The sequence below is a fragment of the Myripristis murdjan genome, chromosome 24, assembly GCF_902150065.1.
Source record: "Myripristis murdjan chromosome 24, fMyrMur1.1, whole genome shotgun sequence".
NCBI lineage: Eukaryota > Metazoa > Chordata > Actinopteri > Holocentriformes > Holocentridae > Myripristis > Myripristis murdjan.
In genome coordinates, this window is record NC_044003.1 from 7349113 (window position 1) to 7369298 (window position 20186).

The window sequence follows — 20186 nt, forward strand, 5'->3', positions numbered from 1 at the left end:
AATGGCAACCCTGAGCTGGTTGACCTGGAAAATGAGCATATTTGAGTTTTAAGCCAGGGTGAAACTGCACTGAACAGTTTGGGCTGATTTCGACAAAAGGTTTCCAACAAACGTCCAGCATCATACCCATGTACGAAGCATGAAGCGTGTCAGAACCTTTTGGGCTTTTATTGACTCATGTGACAAACCTCGACGACGTGTGTACGTGACAGTCATACTCGTAATCTGCTGACACTCCCCCACCATCACCTGTGGACGTCACGCATTAGATCGTGACAAATGTCATTGGCCAGCATGAAATGTGAAGTGTGACCGAATGAATGTCGCTGTGAGTGCCTGATCTGACATGGCGACCATCCTGATGGACGGTGATGTTGTGTTGTCTGATCCAGAGAGAGAGAGACGCCCCAGAGGCAGAACTAATCCCACAGGTTGAGTTAAATTTCAGTGGACGAAGGGAAAGAATCAGACTACAACTTGACCTGCTAGAGTGGAAAAGACGAAACTTTGGCCAAAATATAAAAAAATATAATGTTCTACAGTCAGACTATCATTGTATTATCTTTCTCCTCTTCTACCTTGGCTTCGGTCTAACTGGAGAAACTAATTTTGAAGTTTAAAGTTTATCGTCTCTGCTGGGTGTTTGCAGCAGACGAGTGCTCTCATATCTAGCCTCCCGAAGAGCAAACTGAAGAAATACAGAAAAGACGGCTGACGTATTAAATGGAAAACGGCACAGCGTCTCAGCAAGGTCTCAGCAAGCTTGAAGAAACAGCTTCATTGGCTCTTTGGCATTGATTCTCTAAATCTCGGGAACTCTACTGGAGGGATGGAGCAACAGTCTTCCAAATGATAGTGTACATAGAGAGGGATCCTTCAGCAGGGGTGCAGTGCATAAAGACATCATTATAAAGATAAATTCACATCTGAGAGTTGGGAGCTGCTGGTTTATAGAGATGTGGAAAAAAGTGATTTGTCCACCAAGAGATTGGGACAGGCCTGAGTGCTGGACGCCCACAGCGAGAGGTTCCTCTGGCTCTGTTCTGCTGCGAGGGGCATTTCCTACTTATTCTGCGTCCTCACCTTTATCATGTGATGAAAGATTTCTATCCTGAAGGTAGTGGTCTCTCCCAGGACGACCGCACCTCCGTCCACAGGGCTGGAGGGCTCACTGAACGGTTTGATGAAGGTGAAAATGTAAGTCATGATGCTGTGGCCTTCACAGTCACCACATCTCAACCCAGTGGAGAACCGGTGGGAGACTTGGTTCTCGGAGACTTTGGACCGGCAGCGCTCTCTTCATGCTCTCAGCGTTCGAGCATCTTTTGGAAAATGGAAGCTACATCCCAGTAGAGTTGCAGAAATCTATGTTTGTCGAAGTCTACTCTACTCGACAGTCGACTGTGTTTGCGCTGTTTGTTTCCTGCAATTTGTCACCCATCTGCAGCTACTTAGTGTCGGGATTTACAAACCCTTGTCGGCCAAGAACATTTCAACGGCAGTGAACATCTTGCCCATTGAAAGGATCAACCTTCTGGCCTCTTGGGAACAGGACAGTCCCTGTAACCGCCAAATCCCCCCGTGTGCACCACAGGATATAATTTTAGCTATTGGCACACCACGGTTTTGTTACTTCTCTGAGAACATGCATACATGCTGCTCTCAGCACATTCATCAGCAGCGCATCTGTCCTGTCTGTTAAGGAGCCGCATGGCCCCTCTCAGCGCCAAGAGACCAGGACACATTTTCTCTTTCAGCAAAAGAAATAAATCAAGTTTTCTTGGATGCGTGCCACCGTTAGCCGAAAAAACAGAGACAGAAAGTGCATTTTTCCTTACACATTCAAACTACAAAATACACAAAGGTACAGCAACTAAATATTGCTGTTGTCAGACAAAAACACATCAAGACAGAGGAAAAGAATGCTTATTTTCTCATTTACATGAATGTGTTTTTTTGAATTATACTGTGGAGATGTAATAGCTTTTAGGACCCAAGAGTTGTGCAATTCACTGAGGATAGAAATGACTGTGTAAACTCAATTCCAACACAACGGCAACAGTATGTATTTCATGCTACGGCACACACCAGAGAATTGCAACTCCCCGGGTGGAGAAAAAAAATCATCAAATATTAATGAATCAGTTAATCAGGTGTTTATTCGTTCAGCTAATCAATCAGTAAAACAGATAGCTCCCCTCCACGTGACATCATTATCACATCACAATCATGTGGTCAATTAGGCCCTAAGAGTTAAGGATCTGCAGACCTACAATTATCCCCGCGGCGTTTGTTTTTCCTCTGACATTTGTGTGACACGTACCGTTTATCATCTTGTTTTTATTTTTAACAGAGGATGAACCGACAGCGAGCTGGGAGGCAGCCATCACGGTGAGCGTTACGCCTGTCGAGGATAATCATACTCTACTCTCTCTCTCTCTCTCTCTCTCCACAAAATGACTGTGTTCACCTGCACAGGGAAAAATGTGCCTGTCAGGTCCAGATTTTTTTTTTTTTTTTTTTTACCTCAATTAACACTTTAAACTTGAGCAAAGTCACTTGATGACAATGGTGAAGTGTTTTTTTTTTTTTTTTTATAATTACTGAAATGATATATTCAAAGGTCAGATCAGTGATGGTGGACAGACTTCAGAGTGTTTAACTGCTTCAAAAAAATCAGTGAAAAAAATATAGGAATTTGATAATTGACAAGAATAAATAAATAAATAAATAAATAAATAAATAAATAAATAAAGTAGCTAAAATGATCAAAATGAATACTATACAATACAATAAAAATTGGCAAAAAAAATCAAATTAAATTTAATTAAATTAAATTAAAAATAAATTTAAAAATAAAATAATACAATTTAAAAATAAAAAAGACCTAGAGTGACTCGTTTCAGAGGGTTAAATAAAACCTATAAGAGTGTTTATAATTTGGACTGACATTAATCTATTCATGGTAAAACACAAGGGCCCCAAAATGTTTTTTTTTTTTCTTTTGCCTGAGGGCCCCCACATGTTTAGGGACTCCAGTGGTTCAGACAGTACTGCGGTTCAGGCAGGATTCATGTAAATACCGAAATGTAATAAGAATGTGTATTCCTATTTTACTGGCATTAACAGAGACCAGTCGGAGCAAGCGCACTTTCATTTGATTTCTTTAAATTCCTCATTATGCATAACTGGTAATGGAGCTCATGTTTTTCTGTACTTATTATCATCGCCGTTTCTGTTTGAATACTCCCAGTATAACCCCGTGTCATGTAAACAGGATTAAAAAGCCTCATCGCCTCATTCTAAATCAGACTATTGTAAATGTAAATGTCTCTCGACGTAATATAAGCCAACGTAAACGTAAATCAGTTCTCCTAACAGAGAGTGCAGGGCAGGTTAGGCGAAATGCATTCAATATTATTTATAATTTGTGGAACATTTACAGATCCATATCAGTGACAGGGCTGAAACAGATTCTTCTGTATTCTTTAAACCTGTTTATCTTCTCTGCTGTCAAAACGTTGATTTATTAAAAATTTCTTACTGGCTGCAAGTTGATTATCTACCTCTGAGTGGACTTTGAACTTCAGAGTATTATTATAACTATTTTTTTATGTATATTTCTAAGTTTATCTAGTTTTTTCTTTTAAGTTTACAATTCTTTACCAACTGAATGGCCTATATCTCTCACTCATTCATATCTGCAAAGGGTCCACAGATGAAATTCAGCTTTATAGCATATTATATGAACTGGGGACTGTTATTTACCTGTCCACTGTCCCTGTTAAAATAAACAAGTAAATAAATCTGGGAGAAGCTTCTACTGTCTTCTACTGTTGTTCACTGTGCGGCTCAGCTGGGACAGTTGGGGTTTGATGCCTTGCTCTAGGGCATGTCGGTGATGCTCAACAAGGCTGAGGAGAACAGTTCTCATTCTTTTTTTTTTTTTTGCCGTCAATTCCCCAAATGAGAATTAAGTTAGCAAACTAGTCACAGGACTGATTCTTAAGCTTGTAGACTACCACTGCCCTAAATACTACATGTGGTCATAACAGTGGCACCAGTAGAAGTAGAAGTAGAGACAGTTGTGATTGTTGTAATCATCATAATACTAGCAGAAATACTTTTAGTGGACGTAGTAGCACATCAGAAATAAGATGTATAAGAGGTAAAAGCAGTAGCAGTAACAGAAGCAATAGTAGCAGTAGTAGTAGTAGTAATAGCAGTAGCTGTAGTAGTAGTAGTAGTAGTAGTCATAGTAGTAATGGCAAAAGCAATGGTAAGAGTAATAGTAGTAGTGATGTAACCAAAATTTTGTTAGTGGATGCCAATGCCAATGAAAATCCAGTGTTCTCGATACATGATTTGGTACCATGGTGAAAAAAAAAAATGAAATGGCATGCAACACACACTCTTTTTAAAAATATGTCAGCATTTAAAAATACAGGTTAAGGCTGAATTAAATTAAAAACACTGAGCTGAAGAGTGAGGGATAGTCAGAATTTTAACATTGATTCTTGTGACAAGCATAATGAGCTGTAACGGGGTTATGCCCCTTTAGTAATCACGTATTTGTTTTAGTCTTGTGTGGTAATCTATGAAAAGTCCAATAATCTTCCTGCTTTGTCCTTTGCAGAGAAGTGCCAACAACAACAACGACGATATTAACAACAGCAACAGCAGCAATAACAACAACAATAAGAGCAACAACAATACAGAGGGTCCCTGAGATCGAAGGTAGGGAGAAACATAGTGAGTTGAATATTGGCAGTAGTCACAATGCCTGATGGGATTCTCTTCTATTGACAACCTCTGCACATAAAGCATCTCTCACACACTGAATAAGAGGTCTTGTGTCCTGGCAAGGCCTAATACAGGAAAGCAACAGCTCTGGCATAAATTCTACCTTTTAAGAAAGTTTATAGCATTCAGTTTGTGTTAACATTGTGGAGAATGTGTCAATTTAATTCTGTGTTTGTTATTGAGGTTGTAGTTTGCAGAAATCTGCTACTGGACTACATTATATGAAGAAGTGTTTCCAAGTTTTGGTCCTCCCCATTTATATACATAAGCGGGGACAGAATAGTGGAAACACCTCTCTATAAAATGCAGTCCAGCATTACAGGCAGCAGAAAAGGAAACTTTATGGCAGAACAGTTTGATTGGATTGTATTAGATCGTGCAGTTGGACCTAATAAAGTGGACACAGAGAATGTGTCTGCACCAGTGCCGTTGTAACAAACACCTTTATTGTGTTTAAAGTAATTGCGAATTAATTCAAACCGTTTCTGTCCTGTTATAAGTCAAAGCCTGACAGATATATTGGTGTCAGCATGTATATTCTGCTAAGGCTAGCACACTGTGATCGGCTCAACTCTGATACCTTCCCATTCATTTATTGCACTCGCTTATTAATCTGATTCTGATTTTATTCAGGTACTGAGGTGCAGTCTGCCGCCCCGACAGCAGCACCGGTGTTTGTCACGAGCGCTAGCATCCTCCTCAGCCGTACGAGTGCCTCTCCAACTCCCGGCCTGGATGACATCCAGCCCGCTGAGAAGGTACCAGCTAGTATTTCCTTTTATATTTTAGGTGTTGACACTTTTATTCAGAGCAACAAGTGAGGAGGCAGGGGCTCCAGGATGCTTTGACAGGACACGCTGGCTGTTGTCAGGGAGGGAAAGAGTGCCAAAATATCATCCTCAAGAGGAGATTTACTGAAATTTATTTAGTGGAAGTTAAACTACTGGTGTAAAAAAAAAATCTATTACAGTAAAGGAATAAAGCAGCTCATTCAGAGTGAGGTCAAAGTCAAAGTTACTAAGACTGCTTGGCCTTCATATGAAAGGCGAGCATTTTGTCTCTGTTACTTTAAGAAAAAAATATTCTTTACATCTCTCAAAGTGCCATTTATTTGCACAGTCTACATAAACTTTTTTTTTTTTCGGTGTTGAATCAGTTCTAATGTTCGAACCTGTTGACATTTTCTCTCTGTGGACAATGAGAAGATGAATCACAGCAACACCTACCCACTAAACCGTGACGCCATCGCTGAAGGCAACATCAATGAAAGCCGAAGAGTCAAGGAGTCTGGGAGGGATCCAGCAAAGTATAATATTTAAGTCAAAAAATGTCCTGAGAGAGAGCTAAATAACTGAAAAATATAGCACTGCAAAAACACTGCGAAGAGGAAATGAAAAAATGAGCATCGATAAATTCTGTGGAACCTGTGACCTTTTCCGACGCAGGGTGGTTCCTCTAATTACCGGGCCAGCGCGGCGCTCACAAGCCTCTTCCTTTAGGTGGCTTTCAGCTTGCTAACTGAGAGGACAGCTGACCTTGCTAACAAGGATTTGCTGGTTGCTCAGCTGTTGCTCCTGCTCCTCTGAAGTTCAGTCGTAGTTGTAAGTTATCGCGCCATATGGTGCAGGAGTGCATTATGTCTTGCCGGGGGTAATTGCTACTTTCTCCCGTCTGTGAAAGATGAAGCTCCTGCTGAATGAGTTCATTTCTGAAATGTTATCCGTGCGCTATCCATTTTGGGAAAAAACGCTGCATCATTCCAGATTTGCCTTTAAATACTTCCAAAATTTACATGGATACATTCAGCAAAGGTACGATAAATTTGTCAACAAAAGACGTATTGCTAACTACGCTTTTAAAACGGCATGATTGTTTTTAGTTTTTACTCATTTTAAACAATAAACTTGAGTTTTTTTTGCATTTGGTAGGCATCACATACTCAGTCTCACCTTTACTTATACATGTGAGAAGTGACATGCAGTCTGCTCTCTCTATCATGTCTTAAACTTCCCCTTTGTTTCCATTGTCTTTGTATCACATGGACCACTAACCTCCACTATGCATGTTGCAGCTGTAATTTTGTACCAGTGACACCAAGACAATTTCAAGCACGTGTATTGTGCTGCAAATCTGCACGGCTGTAGGCAACTTTGCATGCCAGCACCACAAATCGGCTGCGAGGGGTTCCTGTTTGAAGCATTTGAACTTCATGACCTCAAACCTCAGATCCTCTAAGTTAACATCAGCAACAGAGCACCTCATGTTTGACGGGCTCGCTGGTCTGTGATGCCTTGTACCACAAGAAGCCAAAGTACTGGCTCACTGCTGTTCGTCACTTCCTAACACCATCATTTAATTAATTGTAGGGATAATCTGTAGCATATCAGTTAATAAGGAAGGAGCTCCTCTCTGATGCAGCCTCTGTTTGCTATCCAGGCTGATAAAACTTAGATTCCTACATAGAAATCTTGCCTAGCACAGCTTTAAAGTGAGTCTGATTGGGGAAAACAGGCACAAGGTGAGTTATTTTCCCAGCTGGGGCACAGATTGGCAGCGAGCTGGTGATGTTGCCTGTGTTACCTTGACGCTGACTCTGATTTTGCTCCTGCAGGACTCCGAGCTTCCAAACCTGGTGCCCGAGAGTCCAGTGGAGCAGGTCCTGGAGTTCAGTATCGACCTGGTGGATCCGGGCTACAGAGAGCTGCTGGACGACCCAGACTCCCCGCAGTACATCGACCTGGCTCACCACCTACAGGACCAGGTGGGGGTTCTGTTTTCTTGCTTTCTCCTATATCTTTTTTTTTTTCATTCTGTGGTCTGATCACATTCTGTTAGATTGTCCATCCTTCGGTTTTCACGAACGAGCTTTGTTGGCCCTTGAATAAAAAAACAGGTGCCGTATAGCTTACAGTATGTTGTTCTGATTTTGTTCTCTTTGCTGTGTCTGCAGTGTGTTTTCTCTTCATAATTTCACATTGTTGACCTCATCTTGTATAATTAACCAGTTCAGTTGGTTATTTAACAATTTTTTAACTAATGCAATTTGATTTTTTTCTTTTTTTTTTTTCTCTGGTGGTTGTGAACCTGTGGCTGTGTAAAGCCCTTTGACAGTGTAAATGGTGATTCTGGGCTCTAAATAAACTTGACCTTGAACTAGCTAAGCAGCATCAGTAACAGGCCTAGCAGTAATACTGGTAATAGTAGGCCAAGTAACAGAACCGTGTGGTAACAGCATCAGTACTATTCTCTGCTTATTATTTCATCAGTAAAGCTAAAAGTTGCAGCAAAAGTCCTAGTAGCAATACCATTAGCAGTAATTGTTGTAGTAGTACTAATAGTAATGACAACAGTAGTGGTAGACAGAAGGTATTACTAGCAGTGGTAGTAGTAGCAACAGCACCAGCAGTATTAATAGCAGGACTACAGCTAACTACTTTCTTTGTTGATTATTATTTTATTAGTTCAATTAATTATTTAATAATTTGTGTATAAAATACACCAAAGTCTTTATTCTACATCACTGATAAAAAGAGAAAAGCAAGTAAATTTGAGCATTTATGAAGCTGTAACCAGCAAATATTTTAACTCGATAAATGACTAAAATAGGTAATTGATCAATCGGCTAGTTGAGACATGATTTCAGCGCTAATTAGCAGGAGCAGCGGCAGCAGCAGTTGGAGTGGAAGCAGTACTAATACTATTTTCGTATCATTTCATATCACTTTCACATCACTGTCCTTGTATTATTAGTGGTGGTATTAGATTCTCTAATGCCTTCCTCTTCCTCCTCTTCTTGCCCTGTCATCAGCAGCATCATGCCTAAGCACTCTCAGTACCCACAGTGATACTCGTCTACCCTCTGTGTGTGTGTGTGTCCTGATGGCTTCCTGGTAGGGCTCATAGCAAAGAGGCTTACACCGCCGGGCCATAAGGTCATGCCAGAGAAAGGGAGAAGATTACCCCGCGGCCCATTTGGATGGCAGGCGCATTTTTTTTTTCTCTTCTGTACAGCACATCAAATATAATCTCTCATTACGAAAAATTATGTCCTTCCAAGTAATTTCCTCACTGATGGGCTCTTAAAGGTATCAGGAACACTGAGAGCCACATTCGATCTGCTGGAGGATGTTCCCTGATGGAGCCCCTTAAGACGATTATGTCATAAGAGTATCCAGGTGCTTAGCCCGCCTAAAGATAGATATGAATGAGGGTTTCCCATTCATGCATTTCTTTTTTTACTGATGCATTGGACCGCTTGCCTAGTTATTAACAGCCTCTATGCAAGGGCTTGGGGTTACTTATATTGGCCTCTGCAAAGGGACAATGATAGGCTTGACTGATGTTTTTGACTTTGAAAGGAAGATATTTAAAGCTTGTTTCTTTTACAGATGCAGCATGTTTTTGATAAACTTCCAGGATTTAAAGCCATCCACGTCCTGGGAATCAGGTAAGTCATGTGCATGAAATATACATGTGGATCTAAGGGGATTTGGGTGAGCAAACGAAAATAAGGATAAATGGAGAAATGGGGTATAATCCAATCTCTACTATAGCGAGTTTCCACTGAGCCTTGATAATTTCATTACATTTTGATGAGAAGATCATTTGGTGTCGGCAACCATTTGAATAGACGAGAAGCTCGTTCTCATCGGTGGTGTGCTGGGATTGTGTCAGATCCCACTGGAGGCAAATGTTTCATGCCACGACTGACAAGATGGAACATAAACTACAGACTATTTCTTTTTCTGTACCTCAAGAGACACCACTAGAAATAGTACGGATGGCAGTGTTTCCTCTGCATGTATTCAGTAATGGTGGCCCGCCATGACAGCAACACAACGGAATGTGAAATTAACAATTTAGCGCAATTTCCCTAAAAAACACCAACAGATTTAAATATTTACACGTTTAATGTTTAGCATTAAAGCTTAAGCAAAGCCTGGATTCTTGTAATACAGGATCCAAACTGGGAAAAAACTGTCAAAACTGAAACAGATTTGGAATAAAAAAAAAAAAGATGTTGAGAAATTTCTCCCCCAAGTATCACAAGTAGAGAGGAAACACTGCAGAGATGGCATGTCTGCTGTTCCCAGCAATTGTTCATACCAGTTATGATTATGAGATCTACATAAATATGATGTTTTATAATTACAGAAGCTGTAAAAGTGATGTACAAATGAAGAGACTGTTTGTAGAAAAAGAAAGTGTACACTTACAGAATGATTTCTTGCATGAAAGTAAAGCACATTACAGCTTATTATTAGGTTTGTGTTATCCTGAGTAGCAAAACCTTTTCCAAAGTATACATCGTGTGAAGAATTGAAGCCCTTCAAATTACAAATAACACAAATGATTGTAGCGGCATCTCTCACCATCATGTGTCATCTTTTTATATGTAACTCTATTATTTCCAACACTAATAACGTTTTTTTTTCTTCTCCCCTATGCAAGCGAGACCCAGGACACTGACGGGTAATTGAAAAAGAGATGAAAAACATTGTCAGTGGTAGCTGCTTCCCCTTGTGTATCTGTGCTGGCCCCTGTCAGGATGCAGCTCAGCATTTATTTGGATCCAAGACAGAGGCAGAGAAGGGGGATCATATTACCCAGACAGGTCAATACAAAACAGGAATGACCTGGTATTAAGAACCAAATAACTGCTGAGACAAGGACTTATTTCCCCTCAGCATGCTATTCTTATGAAAGGTTAACACAAAGCATATGGTGCTGATTCTTTACCAAAGTTTGTTAAAGCACTTGGCCGTTCCCTCATTATCAGGGAAAGCAGGTGAGCAGTGAAACAGAGGCACTTGTGGATACAGTAATTGTCAAGATGCTCCCCTTGTTAATTTGTCTTCCCCTGTGGTGTCTAGTGCTGTCATGGCCAATGACACACAGGCACGCTCTCACCAGGAGCCTGTCTTCTAATCTTATAAAGGATTCACAACTCTGTCAGCCTTTGTCTGCCAGACTTCAGTGCCCACAAAAGCAACGAGACTATCTTAGACAATCGGCAGGGAAGTAGGTGTAGTCCTGGAACCAGAGGAAGGAAGATGAGGAGGTAGACACTGCAGAGTCAGAGGAGGAGGTAGAAGCAGATTAACAAAAAACAGTGTAAACAGTCAGTTCCAGATCCAGCTGAGGGAAAGGAAACAAAACCAGATAAAGAGTCAGGACCAGAATCGGGATAGGATGCAGTTGACATCCCACAACCAGCAAATGCAGCAGTTAAGACTTCAGCATCAGATGACAGTGTGTCTTGGATGTTTTTGAACCAGAACCACCAAAGGAACCTGATGAAGAAGTTGTTTTGTCCGGCAGGAATCGGTTGCTCACAAAAAAACAAGGAAACTCACATCATTACCATTCTAATCAGCTTGCCATCTAACAAATCAGCTTATTCTCTCCTGATGACATTAGCTGTGCTGAATATTGATGCATTTTTGATGCCTTTTTTATTTTCAGACAAAAAGGGACAGATATTCGTGCACTGCATTCTGAATACGGTACTTCTCACCACAGCACCAGACAGACTTTTGATTACTTTAGATTTCCTGCTGTGTGTTAAGCAGAGGTCTTCTTTCAGCAGTTAATACTCAGAGTCAGAATCATTTTCATTGCCAACTGCTATAAACTTTAAGGAATTTAGGTTCGTGACACTGATGCAGGAACATAATATCAAATCAGATTTTCCCAAGACAAACTGTAGCACCTGCAGAAAAGTAACAGGATTTCAAATACAATAAAGAAAAGGGATAACACAAGGTATGCAATGGACATTAGACACACTCTTTAAGAGCCAGAGCTTTGTGTAGGAGGAGGACATACGTTCGATCAAAGCTGTTTCAATTCCTGCTGGTTACTGATAAATATCGAGGTCGAAGATCACCATTTCATCAGACGGATAATTTCTCAGACACATATTCCTTTTTTCAGACCCGGAGGTGTCACAGTGCACTACTCTCTCCTCTTTGAGATCAGTTCACCTGACAGTTCAGAGGCTGCAACCCAGGCACCAGAGTCCTTGGCTGACCCCGGACTCAGAGAATTGGTGACCAAGGCGTTGCGTGAAGAGGCCACTCTGCCTATTGATCTGGATTCACTTAATTTTGAACCAGGTAGGAGCATCTTCTTTATAGTATATAGCAACTTTTCATGAATATCTAAATATTTAAAGTAATTTTTCAAAAAAAAAAAAAAAAAAAAAAAAAAGTCTTACTGTATTTGATTTGAGCCAAATGTAAAATGGGTTTGCGACGTATATCAGAGCACTGATATGGGCATTTCAAGTATTTGACATTGACTTTAGTATATGTCTGTGATACACAAATTCTTTTGCACTATCTGCACTACTTTGATACACTAAAAATCTCCCATCTGGTGCATCAAGCAGGTGATTCTGATGGGGTTTTTTGTTGGGTTTTTTTTTCAGAGGCAGATCTCCTACCAGTTTTGCCATCAGCCTCCTCGACTACAGAGGGAGAGAGTGAAAGTCTTGAGGTAGAGGTGAGGTGGAAAGTCTTCTTATTGTTATTCTGGGGAAGCCAAAATTTAGTAACTAATGGCTACACTTTGGTAATACATTTTTTCAATAAATTTAGTCCAGAAAAAGAAAAGGAAAAGAAGGAAAGGAAAGAAAAGAGTGCTTGATTTCTGTGAAGAGCACTTGTTTTGGCCACATGTGATGTTTGCTGTTTAGCACTGTAAAATAACTGTAGACCAACAAGAAATATGTCACCTGTTAAAAACAAAAAAAGGATGGATTCTGTATGTCAGTGTTTTCAAAATATTTATAAGAAATAATAATAAATTACAATACACAACATACTGTTGAGGGAATAGTGTGCAACTGCTTTCAATTACATCAATTTGATGTATTTGTCCTCTCACAGTCCAGTGAGCCAGAATCACACAATGAGTTGGAAGTTTCTACTGATGAGCTGGAGGCCGATAAACCTCAGCAGGCAGGTCCCCTCAACCCCATGGAGAAGGAAAACGCCCTAGTGACCCTACTGGATCCTACAGCTGTTCCAGATGGAGAGACAACGCCCATCCCTGAGGAAACTGGGGAGGCAGACAGTAGTGAACAGCCAAAAGACTCAGAGGATATTACCCATGAGGCAGAGGTAATTGATGTGAGTCAGCCTTCAGATGAAGAAGAGGACGAAGTGCCAATCATTATACATGAGATTGAGACTATTCATCATGAGGAAACAGGTGAACTTGTGAGAGACTACATCCCAACCACTCCTGTGATCCTTCAGCTAGAACCAGATGCCCCAAATATCAGGTTCTCCCCTAACCTGATATCAGAGGAGGACCTGGTTCCTGTTGACAACAGTGAAAATCCTAGTTTGGATGTCGTCCAGCCTACCTCCACAACACAGCTTCTCTTCTCTACAGTTTCTGCTGGAGAGGAGACATCTGATTTAGGACTGCCTGTCACAACACTATCAGCCATCACAGGCCAACCACCTACTGAACCAATTGTGGGCCTTCAAGAAGATGACAAACTTAATGTTCTTCCAGATGAGGAGGAAACTAACTTGGATGTTCCTGAACATTATGACCCGAGTGAGGTTCCAGAAGCAGAGGATGAGGTTGTTTCAGACTTAGAAAGTGAAGTTGAGATTAAAGAACCAGAGGTAGATTCTGTAGTAGATGCTGAGGAAGGCATAGCTGAGGTTCTGGAGCCAATAGATGAGGCAACTGAGGTATTTGGACTAGAGGAAGAGAAAGAAGAAGGTTCAGAATCAGAAGTAGTTGAGGTTTTAGAGGTAACAGATGAGATAACTGAGGTCTTAGAACCAGAGGTAGAGAAAGCAGAAGATTCGGATTCAGAAACAGTTGAGGTTTTAGAGGCAACAGATGAGGTGACTGAGGTTTTGGAACCAGAAGAAGAGAAAGTGGAAGTTTCAGAATCAGAGGAAAAGGTAGTTGAGGTTTTAGAATCTGAAAAAGAAGTAGCTGAGGATTTAGAGCCAATAGATGAGGTGACTGAGGTTTTGGAACCAGAGGAAGAGAAAGCAGAAGGTTCAGAATCAGAAGTAGTTGAGGTTTTAGAGGCAACAGATGAGATAACTGAGGTCTTAGAACCAGAGGAAGAGAAAGCAGAAGATTCAGATTCAGAAATAGTTGAGGTTTTAGAGGCAACAGATGAGGTGACTGAGGTTTTGGAACCAGAAGAGAAAGTGGAAGTTTCAGAATCAGAGGAAGAGGTAGTTGAGGTTTCAGAACCTGAAAAAGAAGTAGTTGAGGATTTAGAGCCAGTAGATGAGGTGACTGAGGTTTTGGAACCAGAGGAAGAGAAAGCAGAAGGTTCAGATTCAGAAATAGTTGAGGTTTTAGAGTCAACAGATGAGGTGACTGAGGTTTTGGAACCAGAGGAAGAGAAAGTAGAAGTTTCAGAATCAGAGGAAGAAGTAACCAAGGTTTCAGAACCCGAAGAAGAAGTAGTTGATGATTTAGAGCCAATGGATGAGATAACTGAGGTTTTAGAAGTAGATGGAGAGGAAGCAGAGGGTTCAGAAGTAGTTGAAGTTTTAGAGGCAACAGATGAGGTGACTGAGGTTTTGGAACCCGAAGAAGAGAAAGTGGAAGTTTCAGAATCAGAGGAAGAGGTAGTTGAGGTTTTAGAACCTGAAAAAGAAGTAGTTGAGGATTTAGAGCCAATAGATGAGGTGATTGAGGTTTTAGAACCAATGGAAGAGAAAGCAGAAGGTTCAGAATCAGAAGTAGTTGAGGTTTTAGAGGCAACAGATGAGGTGACTGAGATTTTGGAACCAGAAGAAGAGAAAGTGGAAGTTTCAGAGTCAGAGGAAGAAGTAACTGAGGTTTCAGAACCTGAAAAAGGAGTAGTTGTGGATTTAGAGCCAATAGATGAGGTGATTGAGGTTTTAGAACCAGATGGAGAGGAAGCAGAGGGTTCAGAAGTAGTTGAAGTTTTAGAGGCAACAGTTGAGATGACTGAGGTTTTGGAACCAGAAGAAGAGAAAGTGCAAGTTTCAGAGTCAGAGGAAGAAGTAACTGAGGTTTTAGCACCTGAAAAAGGAGTAGTTGAGGTTTTAGAGGCAACAGATGAGGTGACTGAGGTTTTAGAACCAGAGGAAGAGAAAGTAGAAGTTTCACAACCTGACAAAGAAGTATATGACGGTTTAGAGCCAACAGATGAGGTAACTGATGTTTCAGAACCAGAGGAAGAAAAGGTGGAGGTTTCAGAACCAAACGAAAAGGTTATGGAAGGTCCAGAAGAAGAGGAAGAAGAAGAGCTTGTTGAATCTCTAGCACCAGTTCAAGTTCCGGATGTCCCAGCTTCAGAACCTGAATCAGAATCAGAGACAGGCGTAGATGAAGTTTTAAAGCCAGGCGAAGAGGTAACTGAAGATTTTCAACCAGAGGAAGAAGTTGGAAAGCCAGAGGTAGAGGCAGGAGATGTTCCAGAACTAGAGGAAGGTGTGGTTGAGGTTTCAGCACCAGTTCAAGAACCAAAGGAAGAGTCAGACCCAAACAGAGATGTAGTTGAAGTTTCAGAACCAGAGGAGAAGGTGGTTGAAGCTGCAGAATCAGAGGAAGGAGTGGTTGAAGTTCTGAATACAGAAGAAGAAGTAAAGAAATATGTTGCTCTGAAACCAGAGGACGAAGCAGATGAGGTTCTGCAACCAGAGGATGAGGTTGCAGAATCACAGGAGGACGAAGCAGGCATTTCAGAACCAGAGGGAGTAGTAATTGAGGAGGAGGAAGTTGAAGCTTCAGGGCCAAGTGGAAGTGTGGTTGATGAAAGTGTCGTAATAGAGCCAGAACCACAACCACAACCACAACCAGAAGTGGAGGAGCATGTAATTAAAGTCACAGAACCAGAACATAGGGAAGTTGAGATTGGAGAGTCAGAGGAGGCAGTAGCAGTTTTAAAACCAGGTGAAGGTGTTGCTGAAGTTTCAGAACCGTCTCAAGAAACAAAACCAGGTACAGAGTCAGGAAAGGAGGAGGACGTAGTTCAGAACCTGCAACCAGAGGAGGAAGTATTTGATGTTATAAAAGAAGAAGAGGTGGCTGCAGGTCTAGTACCAGAGGAAGGGGCAATGGATGTTTCGGAGTCAAAACCTCAACCAGAACCTGATGAAGAGGTTTTTAAAGTTTTCCCGCCCGAACATGAGGAGGTCATTGATGATTCAAATCCAGAGAAAGAGTCAGAACCAGAGGAAGATCTACCTGACGCGGCAGAGCCAGAATCAGAGGAGGGACTAGTTGATGTTCCACAACCAGAAATAGAAGAGGAAGCACTTAGTGCTCCAGAATCCGAACAGGAGGGAACTGCTGCTCTCGAACCACAATCAGATGAAGACTCAGTTGAGATCTTAGAACCAGAGCCAGAAGCAGATATTATTGAACCACCAGCTGAATCAATTAAATTCCTTGATTTTGGAGAGGAAACTATTCAGGTTGATACAGAGTTTCTCCAGCCCATGGGACCTGACTCTCACCTTCTCAGTGAGGATAATTTGCCTGTTGCACCAGCAGATGTCCAGATTTCTGAGGAAAACACAGGTGAATCTGACCTTGAATATCCCATCATTGATGACTTCTATGATGAAGAGGATGTTGACAGCACTGACAGGCAGGTGGAGAGTGACACTGGTTCAATATCTGATGAGGACACACAGTCAGAGACAGACAGGAGCGACCTGCAGCCTGAAATAACTTCTGCTATAACAGGTGAGGAACACACAACAGACAGAACATGAAATACCATAAAATCTAGAGCAATTTATAATCTCAATAGAGTTATGCACTGATGTTACAGCTAATAATTACAGACCCAACAACGTGCTATTTTTAGGGCTGTATGCCAGCTGAAATATGTTCTTATTTTTTTAATTATTTGAAATACAATAAACACAAGGCATTTCATATTTTATTAGGCTACTTGCTCTGCAGTGGTGATATTAAAATACATGCTCTATCAAAACTGCATTTCAGTTTCTGAGTAAAAGAGATCAGACAGGCAGTGTTGTTCTGTGGATCTTTTCAGATACCAAAAAAAAAAAAATCATCTCTAGGATATTATCTTGATGGCAAAGTGGAGTTTCAAACTGGAAACTCAGTATAAAGCAGTATGAATGTATTATGTATCAATCAGTAGGAAGACATTTTGTAATTTGTGGAAATCCTTTGTAGAGAATCATAACATAATTCAGCTTTTTGCCCAATATTTCAAAGTGGTGACAGCGATAGAGCAGCAAGACACATCAGAGGGCACCGAAGTGAAAGAAGACTTGCCAGAGGAGACACAAGAAAGTGATTCATCCCCAGAAGAAGACATCAGTGTAACAGCAGAGCCCATGTCAGACTTCATTCCTACTCCTCCGGCGAGTTTTGATGTGTCTGAGGTGCCCTCGCCCAGCCCAACTGTAGACTCTGGCCTCTTTGAGGTAGCAGAGCAATCTGTAATCCCCTCTTCTCCTGAGTCTTCTGAGAATGAGGGCATAGAGCCAGAGGCAGAGGCAGAGGCAGAGATAGAGCAGACTGAGCCAGCTGTGGTCATTATCGATGAAGACTTAGAGGCAGTGGAGCAAGCAGGTGAAAGTCCAACCAGCCCACCTGTCCCCAATGAGGACATCATTGACGGCACCGTACAAGACTTGGCGGCCGAGCTTGAACAATCGGCTGTAGTGACCACAGAGACAATTGACCTGCTGGACGAGGGCAGTGGTTACCCATTAGCAGATGAGGTAGACACATTCGGCGACGCCACAGCGCCACCTCCACTGAGGTACCTGACCACACCCGCCATGACCACAGCCAGTCAAGGCAGGGAGCTGGTGGTGTTCTTCAGCCTACGGGTCACAAACATGAAATTCTCAGATGACCTGTTCAACAAGACCTCCTCCGAGTACAAGGGCCTGGAGAACACATTTATGAATGTGGTGAGTAGCCAGATACTTTCTTTGGATTGTCTTAAATTTCTGCTGCTCAGAAAGTTGCAAAACTCTCGTCTGGTACTCAAGAGGGTTAAAATAACCTATTTGGACCAATGCAAATATACACTTTTGTACTATGTGTTTTATAATATTTCCAGTTGGCATTTTCTGAGATTTCTTGCCTGAGTGAAGGCTCATATGCCCAAATAGTAAGGATTACCTTTGCAAAGCATTTGATAAATTAGACATCTGATGTACAGTTTCTAGCTGTGTGTCATTCCCATTTGAATTTCACCAAAACGTCAAAAGTTAAACAGAAGCTCCCACTCAACATGACCTTTTACCTCTGCTGTGGTTGTTAACATTTTATTTCAGCTATGGAGATCGCCTGCATTTCCATTATAATAGAATTATAATAAAGCGGTGGAGCAAGCCAGCATTTTAGAGCCAGAAGAGGAGGTAGTTATATTATGAATGGATACATTTTGATTTGGATGAACCAAGAAAGTGATAGAATAATTTCAAGCACAGGCAGGTGCAATACAACCTTCATTATACTACAAACAATGACTCAGCCAAATTAATAAGCCGAGAACAAGCTATGGGAATACAATCTCATAAGCAGAACAAGATGAAACTGGCGATTCCTTGTGGATTTACTCCTTCTGAGACGAATATCAGTGAAGATGTTGGCAACAATTAACAGACGCCACAGCAGGCCACAGCAGAGTAATTTCACCTTTGATGATATCTAATTGTGCTTGTTTGAGTCTAAACACAGTGTGAGTGGTTATACCTACAATTAAAAAAGTATCTTTTGCAGGCAGATTCAGATTTTCAGCAAATGAACAAGCACCTTCATGTCAGAATATTTAATCAAATAAAATAGTAAAGGACCATACCAATGACTTTGAATGTTTTGCCCATTAAATACAATTCACCCACGGTTTACAGTGCAATAAACCATTTTGTAAATCATGTGGGGGTACTAAAGATTTTGCAACATATAATCAAAATCCCTCAATTTGTATTTGGCAGCATGGCTCAAGAGGTGAAATGGTCACCTGGGAATTAGACGGTTCCTAGTTTGATCCCCGGCTCCTCCAGAGAGCTTGTTGAAGTGTCCTTGAGCAAGGCACTGAACCTCTAACTGCTCTTGCTGGGCAGCTTGGTGCCCTGCATGGTAGCCTCTGCCATCAGTGTGTGAATGTGTGTGTGAATGGGTGAACTTCAGGCAAAACATTGTTAAGTGCTATGAGTGGTTAGTAGACTAGAAAATTGATAGAAATGCGGTCAAATATTAATTTTTGGTTAAACACCCATCTTTTAATGCTCTGCTTCTGAGAAATTCATTACCATTCACAAACCAGGGAACTGATAATTTGCTGTATAATGCAAAGGTTGCCTCAGGGACTATTTTCCAGTGTGGGGACTGCTTCACTTCGCCCAATTTCATGTCATCAAAACACAAACAGTGCTGCTGCTTTTAGGACAGCTAATGTGGAAGACTTTATTATAGTGCTGGAATAAATGAAAGTTAATTTTCATATCATAGCGGAATGAAAGGAAAACAAACAGCTGGAGAAAAGGGAGGAAAAATGATATCAGAGTTCTAAAATATGATTTCTTGCTTTTGTAGACATTGTGGTGAATGTGTAAAATCACTGGTATGGTCCTTAAGAAAGAAGTCAGTCTGCGTTTATCACTTTTTGAGCCATTTTGAGTTTCCATTACTCTCTTACTGTTCTGCTAGTCTTATTGTGACTGCTGATTAAGGAGACTCAGCTAGATTTGAAGCTTTGTTCTAAAAAGAGATATTCACAATATGAAAAAAGAAGGGGGACATCTACTCGGTAGAATAAAACAAGTGACATCAAAAAAGCAAATTAAATTATGGTCCATTCTCTGTTTTAGGATAGTAACTGAAGTTTTTGGTTGGCAAAATGATAACATTTTTTCAGAGTGGATCCTGCATATTTTAGAGATACCTGATAATGCACCTTTTGTGTTGTTAAATGTATATATTACATTTTGAACAGGGCTGGATTTTCATTTGGGTTGGATTTAGGATGCATTTGCAGCACATTATTCCACAACATTAAACTGTGAAATAACTGCAGCTCCCAGGTATAAATGTGCCACCATCTACCCTACCTCCAGCCTGCTGCTACAAATGAGCATGTTTTCACTCCATTTTTCTGGTTGACTAAATATTATAAATGAATGAGAAATAAAAAATAAAAAGGTGAATTAACATCCAGTTAACATCCATTTCAGTATAAATACATGCTCTGTGCAAAAACCATCTGGAAACTGCAAAACAAGACTGATAAATCTCTGAGTTCTGTTATATGTTATATGTACTTTTTGTGAGGAAAAAAAAAACCTACCACCATCACTTAAGTTAATGAATCAATCTGTAATATCTAGAGAATCCAATCTGTTGAAGTGTTAACATTTTGCCAA

The 20186-nt window shown here is 40.9% G+C and overlaps 1 protein-coding gene across 1 annotated transcript in view; it reads left to right on the forward strand.

Annotated features, from left to right (window-relative positions):
- The first annotated feature begins 346 nt into the window (after positions 1 to 346).
- The window catches only part of LOC115356610 (interphotoreceptor matrix proteoglycan 2-like), a 37429-nt gene continuing 17589 nt past the window's right edge, over positions 347 to 20186 (forward strand). The window contains exons 1-13 of the mRNA XM_030047827.1: positions 347 to 368; positions 1118 to 1254; positions 1448 to 1581; positions 4637 to 4737; positions 5437 to 5561; positions 7415 to 7564; positions 9192 to 9250; positions 10255 to 10275; positions 11740 to 11921; positions 12236 to 12309; positions 12696 to 13571; positions 13656 to 16515; positions 17020 to 17726. Coding sequence (XP_029903687.1) covers positions 347 to 368; positions 1118 to 1254; positions 1448 to 1581; positions 4637 to 4737; positions 5437 to 5561; positions 7415 to 7564; positions 9192 to 9250; positions 10255 to 10275; positions 11740 to 11921; positions 12236 to 12309; positions 12696 to 13571; positions 13656 to 16515; positions 17020 to 17726 — 5448 coding nt within the window. The remainder of the gene's footprint in view (positions 369 to 1117; positions 1255 to 1447; positions 1582 to 4636; positions 4738 to 5436; positions 5562 to 7414; positions 7565 to 9191; positions 9251 to 10254; positions 10276 to 11739; positions 11922 to 12235; positions 12310 to 12695; positions 13572 to 13655; positions 16516 to 17019; positions 17727 to 20186) is intronic.